This window comes from Abramis brama (genome assembly GCF_963993115.1).
Source record: "Abramis brama genome assembly, chromosome: 8".
Lineage (NCBI taxonomy): Eukaryota > Metazoa > Chordata > Actinopteri > Cypriniformes > Leuciscidae > Abramis > Abramis brama.
Window position 1 is genome coordinate 10252712 of NC_139970.1, and position 8924 is coordinate 10261635.

At 45.1% G+C, this 8924-nt stretch overlaps 1 protein-coding gene across 1 annotated transcript in view; it reads left to right on the plus strand.

Annotated features, from left to right (window-relative positions):
- Positions 1-8560, plus strand: part of LOC311088964 (C4b-binding protein alpha chain-like) — an 88509-nt gene extending 79949 nt beyond the window's left edge. The window contains exon 9 of the mRNA XM_084123380.1: positions 6849-8560. Coding sequence (XP_083979506.1) covers positions 6849-6859 — 11 coding nt within the window. The 3' untranslated portion in view covers positions 6860-8560. The remainder of the gene's footprint in view (positions 1-6848) is intronic.
- Positions 8561-8924: the final 364 nt, after the last annotated feature.

Here is an 8924-nt window from a genome sequence, read left to right on the forward strand (position 1 = left end):
AGAGGAATGGGAGGGACTGTCACGAGGAGCATGATTTCTGGGAACCAGGTCCGGGTGGGCCAAATGGTGGCCACCAGAAGGACCTGCTCCTCGTCCTCCCTGACTTTGCACAGGGTCCTACCTTTGAAGGTGTTCAAGCAGTTCAGCACCTACTGAGCGCGTTTGCTCTGTGAGGCGTGCTATCTGTGCGACCGAATCCAACTCCATACCGAGAAAAGAGATCCTCTGCATGGGGGCGAGTTCGCTCTTCTCCCAGTTGGCCGGAAGACGCAACTGGCAGAGGTGCCTGAGGACAAGGTCCCTGTGTTCGCATAACTGATCTCGAGAGTGTGCTAATATGAGTCAGTCGTCGAAATAGTTCAGGATGTGCACGCCCTGTTCTCTCATGGGAACAAGGGTCCCCTCCGTGACTTTTGTGAAGACACGGGGAGACAGGGACAGCCCGAAGGGCAGGACCTTGTACTGATATGCTCGACCCTCGAACGCAAAGCGCAGAAATGGCCTGTGTCGAGGAAGAATCAAGACATGAAAGTATGCGTCCTTCAGGTCGATCGCTGCAAACCAATCTTGGGGACGGATGCATTCGAAAATGCGTTTCTGCATGAGCATTTTGAACCCACCACATTTCTTGGGTACAATAAAGTAGGGACTGTAGTGCCCTGACTTCATATCGGCTGGAGGGACTGGCTCTATCGCGTCCTAGTAGGACTGCGATCTCTGCTCGCAAGACATGGGCATCAGCTGCTCTCACTGTAGTGGAGTGGATGGCCCCATCCATCTCCGGGTCGCCCGTCCTAGGGCTGCTTGCTCTTGGCTTTCCGCCCTGCTTGGCAGGGGCCTGGACGGGTGGGGGGGGCCTGCCTGCGACTGGCTCCTTGGCTCCGCTTAGGTGGAGGCTGCTGCTGTGGCGCGGGAGCGAGGGCAGACACAGAAGGCCGCCCAGGCGACGAGCAGACTGAGGGGCTGCGGGCAATGGGGTGGAGGCAGCAGCTGACCGCCGCGGCAGAATGTGCTTGATGGTCTCAGTCTGCTTTTCAGCCAGTTTCTGCTGGGCAAAGTTCTCGACCACGTTGCCTTTGAGTGCTCTCAAGCGCACCTTACCAGCTGTGAGAACAGCTTTTGTTTGCTCAAGTCAAAACAAAAGCAAAAAGAAAAGAAAGAGAGAGAAAAAAGACCACTCGCGCTGCTGTGCTCTCACCCGCACCAGTGTGGAGAGGTCCGAAGAAGAAGAAGCTCGCTCAGATTCACAATCTCCTTGAAGGTATGTAGAACACATCGAAGTGCTTGGCTCCAAAAACTGATGAAATCCATACAAATATAGATGAAGATGAGGAAAATGATGATTGAGAGTTTATATTCTACACTAATACAACACACTAATATGACCAGTCTTCGAAGTACAGCATGGATAAGCAGCAAAAAGATCTAAGAACCAAATAAATGTTTTCTATTTTATGTTTGAGCTGTATTTTAGTTTCGCCATTTGGCTGTAATGAATGTTTACCTGTACAGAAGGTTACTAACGTTTACTCTATTGAAGGTTGTTTTTTTGATAACAGACTACACACTAGAGTCATCTTTATTCCTTGTGTTGCGAGGACTTTGTGGACTTATGGAACCCATAAGGAATGGTAATGCTTGAAAGTTCTGTTTTCTCCGATTTGAGGTACAGTGGAGAACTTTGGTTATACCAGCTATAATCCTCTAGATAGAAAGGTCATCTTGGACTTAAATTGAAGCTTATAAACTTGGGAAGTTTTTCATGTACATTTGAGGCAGTGATGTATATAATAAAATGCTTGAAAATGATCACTTTTGATGACAATTTGTCAGGCGGACAGCCATTTTTTAGTCTTTTGGGGTATGTTGAGGGTGATATTTGACAGAAAAAAGGCAGAAATGCCCAGAATCTTTCTCTGCTAGTTTCCCCTATGTGTCAGGATACACCATGCAAAATTTTAGGGTTATATGGCCATTTATGTAGCTGCAGTACCTTTATATTCACAATTACATCATTCCGCCAAAAGCTTTTCCCAAAAAGGGTGTTTTTTGGCCCCTGAGACCAAACGGGGCCGAGTTGGGGGTGGTCATTATCAACTTGTGATGGCCCAAGGTATAAGATAATAGGAAATAATAGTGAAAAAAAGGTAGCAAAAACATCCTGAGGAGTGGACCTGGCTCCCGGCCTACATGCATTTTGCGGAAGAACATTGTAGCCGGAGCTACTTCTCTCTATGACTAGATCTATGGACTAGACACGCAGGTCCTGAGACACGAACCAGTCTAAAATAGTCCCAATATAAACACTTATTACAGGTGTAACATAGAGATTCAGGGAAAGAGAAAAACACGATTTGGAAAATGGATTCATGATGTATTCGCTCATTATGCAATTTTTTTACATTTTGAACACAAACAAAATGTTACGAAAAAAAAACGACGGACTGCACAGTCACTGCAGTTGTAATTAAATGCAGTCTTGGAGAGCAGACTATACTTATTTCAAAAATGTTTTTAAACTTTTGGCAGGTAACGTTAATATAAAATCTCTTTTAAAATGAGGGTCTGCGGGAGACCTTAGCTTAAGGGTTGACATAACGTAACGCAAGCTATCACTGACATAACCACGCAGCACATTTAAAAAAATAGAAATTTATAATAGTTCATAATAATAAATAGAAGCAGTTAAATTCGTCAATTATATATTCGTTAATTACAGTCTTCTGGACCATCTTCGTGTTAGCATGCTCTCCCTTTGATAACATTAGAGTCAGCTAATACTATTCAAAACCGATCAAAGGAGCAAAAAAACATTTTAAGTTAACGAATACACAACATAATCAAGAAATTAATTCATTAATAGCAGTTTGAGCACACTATGGGACTTACCTTGGTGAAGTTTTGGAGGTAGGATGCCGAGTTACCGATCTGGCTGCCTCCTTCGCTCTGCTGCAGAAAGAAAAATCGCGCGCTCGTATCACGGATGTGGCCCGAATCTGTTTCGCGACTGTTGTTCCCCACGCACTAAAACTAGGGCCCGGGCTGGATCCGTATTAAAGCGGTGAAACGGACGTGACTGTAACGCGGATTTGCCGGTTTAGAGACGGATCCGGCTCGGAGTCGTCTGCTGTCTGGGATAGTAATATTTCCAGCCGCCTGAACTTAAGAGGGGACTGAGAAATGTGTGAGAATTGGCTGTTTGTCCGGCCACAACGGGACTAGAACACTCTCTCCTCTTTTCGCCGGTGAGTGAGGTGCGCGCGCTGAACGTTGCTCGTGACCGACCGCTCTGTCATCCCTTGTGAACGGCGCAATCTGCGCGGCCCAACAAGGGGGAGAGCGGGTAGGCTTTCTGTATGTAAGAAAAGCTGGCCGCGAGCTTGGAGAAGCGAACAGCATAAATTTGAATCTGCCGCGAAAGCCGGGATCGAACACGGGTCTCTGGTGCGAAAGCCTCCGAGCTCCGAGACCGTCCGCTTCTGCCATCCCTTGTGAGCGGCGCAGTAGCGCGGCTCGAACAGAGGGAGGGTGTCTATCTCATTCGCCTCATCCCCTGACGCGGCGGAGGCGCGGGCGAGAGCCGGCGGTTGAGCAGCCGGGAGGGGGGGCGGAGAGGGCGAGAGAGAAGCTCGAGGGAGAGGTTCCGGCGAGCTCCTCGGTCACATCAGTCTCCGGTGGTCTCTGCGAGCGGCGCTTCTTCTTGCGCGGCCCGGCAGGGACAGGCGGAGCGACAGCTTGGTCGAAAACTTCAAGTCGAGCCCGCAGGGTCGACATTGAAAGTTCTTCGCACTCGGGGCAGCCGCCCGTAGAGAGTGCGGTGGCGGCGTGCTCGCGGCCCAGGCAGAGAGCGCAGATGAGGTGGCTGTCTCCGTTGCTGAGCGGGGCGCGGCACGAGCCGCAGGAAAAACGAGGCATTTTGACAAAAACGCCTCGTGCTCTTTTAGAACAGTGAGAGAGAGTGTGTGTCGCAGGGCGAACACACACAGCAGTAATAGCAATAGAAAAGGATATGTCGCCGGATAGCGTAGCAGGCACGGATGGCTGAAGGCGGCGAAGGCGGCTGGCTTCCTCAGGCACTGTCCTAAGCTTGCTGGTCGCTGGTTTCAACGGCGGCGGCTTCTCAAGATCCAGCGATGCGAAGAGCTTCGCTGAAGACAAGAAAATCGGATTTTCAGCCTGTGAGCCCTCCTTATATACACACTGGCCACACCCATCTTGACGGTTAGAAGGGTGTGACGTCACGCAGGGCTCACTGGTAGGCTTAAGCAGTTGCCGCCGGGCAGCCAATGAGCACGCTTATACAGCTTGCCATGGTCTGCCAGCTGCCGCACTGCGTTGACAATAAATGCAAAATTAAGGATAATTTTTTGGCTTCAGATCTCGAAGAAAGAGAACTTTCCCGTAGCGTAAGCAACTTACGCAATACGAGAGAACCTCTCGTAAGAGAACCAAAGCAACATTTTGGCGTCTAATAATGTTATGATTTTTGTTACATTTAGCCTACACTTTAGTCATAAGTTTACATACATCTTGCAGAATCTCCAAAAGGATGATCATAAAAACAGTGTTTCTATTTATCACTGCCCTGAAAAAGCTTTTTCACATAACGGATGTTTAATAGCCTAGTCCACAAGACAAAACTGTCTTGCATACCAGAAGTAGCCTGCTTTGTTTTGTCTGTTGGCACATTGTCAGTGTCCTCTTTGCTCCGCAATATATATTTCACTGTGTGAGAACATGTGGAGTGGAATGGCTTGTCGGCTTGTCGGACGTAGCAACAGTAAAAGTGGTGGGACTTTGTGAAAGGTCAATTTAAAATCATTTAAATCTTTGTGGACTCGGCCGGACTCGACTCGGACTCGGATGTTAAAGTCCCTGTAAAGTCAAAATTAAGTATGTGTTCTGAGTTTGTCACACCACAGAAAAAGGTGTTATTAGCCACCCAGCCAAATTTGAATGATAAAAAAAGCCGGCAAGTACATAAAATAAGCTTTCAAAATCTTGAAAAAATGAGCAGTAGTCTCTGCTCTCAAACGCTGGGGGCGTGTTCGCTGGCTGCACTGAAACCACGCCCACTCGCGGGAAAGCTACCGTCGCCACACTCAACTGTCACCACTACAGACGGAATGGATGCTCCTAGGTTTTACAAAGCCATAACAGTTACATGTTCGAGCCTGGACTACCTACTATAATTATAACATAAGCACACAAGGCAACTTACACTCATTGGTGGGCACGCACTGCCGACGATGGCACGGAGATAGTCGGGAGATAGTCGGTTCGGCCCCATTCACCAGTAACAGCGGATTATCAGTGAATCCCAGTTGTCTCTGACGAAAGTTTATAAAACTATCCCGTGTAAAAATGATAACTAGAGGCGGGTTTTGGCGGTGATCCTCAGCTGTCCATCAAGGTGGCTCTTCACAAAATTAATCCACCTCTTCTTGATGTGATCGTTTTTCAGAAATTTAAATAAGGACACCGATCTGTTTTGTACATGATCGCATCCAGGTAGTACGCATTTCCGTGACGAAGGCATCTAACTAGCAAACTGTAGGCTGTAGTAACTAATAGTACTGACAGTAACTCGCGATCGGCAAACTGATGTGAATGAATGTGCTATATTGTTAGGGGAGGGGCAGCGTCAGGGGCTCCAGTGCGTCATCAAGTAGGGGCGTGTCTAGGAGCTCAGGGGCTTCAGTGCGTCATCGAGCCCCCGTTTTAGCCCCGCCCAAAAAATCCGGAACACAGCAATGGTGAAAAACTGTTTAACGGTCAAACTCCACAATTCAGTACTTCACAGTTCACAGTGTTTGTAATATGTTTTAGCAATACATTTATAACATTTATAATGTGTTTAGAATTTTTTTTTTTAGAATTGCCTTTACAGGGACTTTAAGGACTCGGACTCAAGTCCGACTCGGCCCTCTTTGGACTCGGACTCGGACTTGGACTCGGACTCGATTGTTAAGGACTTGGACTCGACTCGGACTCGATAAAGGTGGACTCGGACCCAACACTACCTATAATAAGTGGACATGGCAACGCTGCAAATGCAGTTAATGAAACTAATAAAATAGGGGTGATATGCTCACGTTTTTTCTTCCCCATTAAGAAGCATAGAGTAACAAGAATATTATTCTCAATTAAGTAAGGGGATAACTGATTTAAAACAGCTTCCTCCAATACTTTCGATAAGAATGGCAGTTTCGAAATAGGTCTGTAGTTACTAAGATCAGATGGATCCAGATTTGCTTTTTTAAGCAGTGGATGAACTGCTGCATGTTTGAAACAAGATGGAACAGAACTTGTCCGTAAGGAACTGTTGATAACAGATATAATATTTGGTGCAACTGAATCCAAAACTTCTTTTATCTATGTAGCTGGTATAACATCAAGTGAACAAGAGTTCGATCTTAAACTGGACGCTATATTCAACAGTTCAGAATGCGAGATCGGGTTGAAGTGTGAAAATTTAGCTCGACTCGTAAGCAAACGCCAGACCTTCTGGGATGGATTATAATGATGGGAAAAGGTTCTTTAGATTATTAAAATGCTCTTCACACAAAGAGAAATCGTCTTTGGGGAACCAAAAATGGTTCTTATCATTGAACAATTTCGGGCTCCCCAAAGACCCTTTCAGTGATCTCTTCATAAAAGATCCTTTTGTGGAATGGAAATATTCTATGGGTGTTTGAGGTTCTTCATGGAACCATCTATGCGAAACAAAAAGATGCTTTATAATAGTGAAGGCAGCTCACTAGTGTTTGGAGCAGAGCCACATTGTGGAACATTAGACATTCGTCCATCTTTGTTTATTTTTTTTCCCCTCTGTTCACTCTCTTTAGGTATGAGCTGAATGGCCCACAGACGCTGACCTGCCGAGATAAAGGCTGGGATGGAAGGATCCCTGTGTGCGAGCGTATCATGCTTTATGACATTTTTGATTATTCTGTAGCTTGATTTCATATCTGAATCTCGACTCAATGCTTTAAATAACGCAATTGCAAACCAAAAGACGCCACATCAAAACAGGGTCAGGAATAGAACACAAGATTACAGTCGTTATTACACACTAAATGTATTCTTTTTATTCTTAGCCTTAAATTCCCTTTATTCGACTACACACTTTTAGTGTTGAAGGTCGAAGGGTTTTAAATAACAACCTGTTTTACTGTAAGTCGTGTTCTTTGTTTTTATATTTGTCATTTATGTAGTTGTCATTTGATGTCCAGTGTTACATATGTTACGTGTACTTACCATAGTAATAATAGTAAATCATCCATAATTACATGCAACTATCCCTCAACCATATCCCAAGCCTACCCTAACCCTATAGCAAGTACATGTAGTTGCTTAATATTACTCAGTACTTAAAGGGGCATTTCACCCATTTGAATATTGTTTTTTATTTAAAGTGGGTCATATATGTAGTTGAAATGTAAAATAAATTTTGAATTTGGTGCCTTTGTGACCGAGAAAAGACAAAAAATAACTTCAGGACGCATTTGTATGAAAGACAACAACTCCCACAATGCACCACATTGCACAGCTCCGCAAGCCACTCCCACTAATCCAGAAAGCGCATATCTGCCTATAAGAGAAATCACTCTTCCGTCTACAAGGCTAGCTACCACCAGAGCTTGAAATTCATTTCACATTCACACAAAATGTCTAGTTAGTTGGCGAACTCATTAGTGCATTACTCCTCGTTTGTATTTCTTTCGAAAAGGTGAATTATTGCATGGTACCTGGATGTTCAGTCAGAACATATGCGGTGCGAAACTAGGATAGTTCACAACACAAACGTCCGTGTCCTCGTCTGATTCAGAGATTTCGTCCAGGAGAAATTGTCATCGTTGAAATTCTTTGCCGCAGACGGACTCTATCTCTGTGTTCGTAGCGGTTCGTAGTTGCATAGTGAGATCACCGGCGCCACCAGTCCGCCCTAACTCGAGCCAGTCCGGGCTCCTCGTCCGCGGCAGGCAGGTCTTCTGCCTCGGCTGCTCTTCGCTATAATGCGGCTTGTAAAGGTAGCCACAAACACCTGATTCAAGCATCAGACTTCCGAAATCCTCTTCCTCTATATCATATTGAGCACTCTCCTCCGCTATTGTCATAACTTTACATCTGTCTCCACAGCGCCTGTTAGCTTAGCTTCAAACAAGATGGAGGATATTGCTTTCAGTTTCAGAGAGTAAAGTCCCACCCACTGATCTGTAATAGGTCTGTAGCGTGAGCGGGTCCCGCCCCATGGGAAAGATGAGGAACGTGTCTGTAGTCTCAACAGAAATCCCCCCCTCTTACACTTCCTCCTACAATGACGCAAAATGACGATTTTTGCGTCATTGTAGGAGGAAGTGTAAGAGGTAAATAACGGATTTCTCCCGTATCAGGGGAAAATGAGAGTGTGTTGCACGACCATTCAATAGTATGACTGGGTTTCTAACAATGCAAAGCTTAATGCAAATGGGTGAAGTGTCCCTTTAAATATATAATTACACTGTAACAATGACCCCTTCAAATAAAGTGTAACCTAATAAAATGATTAAATGACAAATTATGTTGTTGTTTTATATTACTTATTTTACTTATTTCCTTGGTCTTGCAATGCTTGCTATTGTTGTTAAATCTCATGATTGTGTGGTTTAAAGAGATGTTTGTCTTCATGAGTTCGAGATAAGAGAATGTCTCCATTTCAAGGTTTATAATGTCACAGGACGATGTTGTGACGCAGTTATTTTCCATTGTTTTCCCCTTGGTATAACAACACTTGTTGGAATCGTACGGGATCAGAGCTTTGAGAAGTGTAACATCTAGATGAGGTCTGAGCATTCAAACACACGCAACTAAGATTATTCAATCAACTTTTACTCTTTTTATTAACATCTCTTCGTCTACTGCTTCTGCTCTTCTCTGGTTTT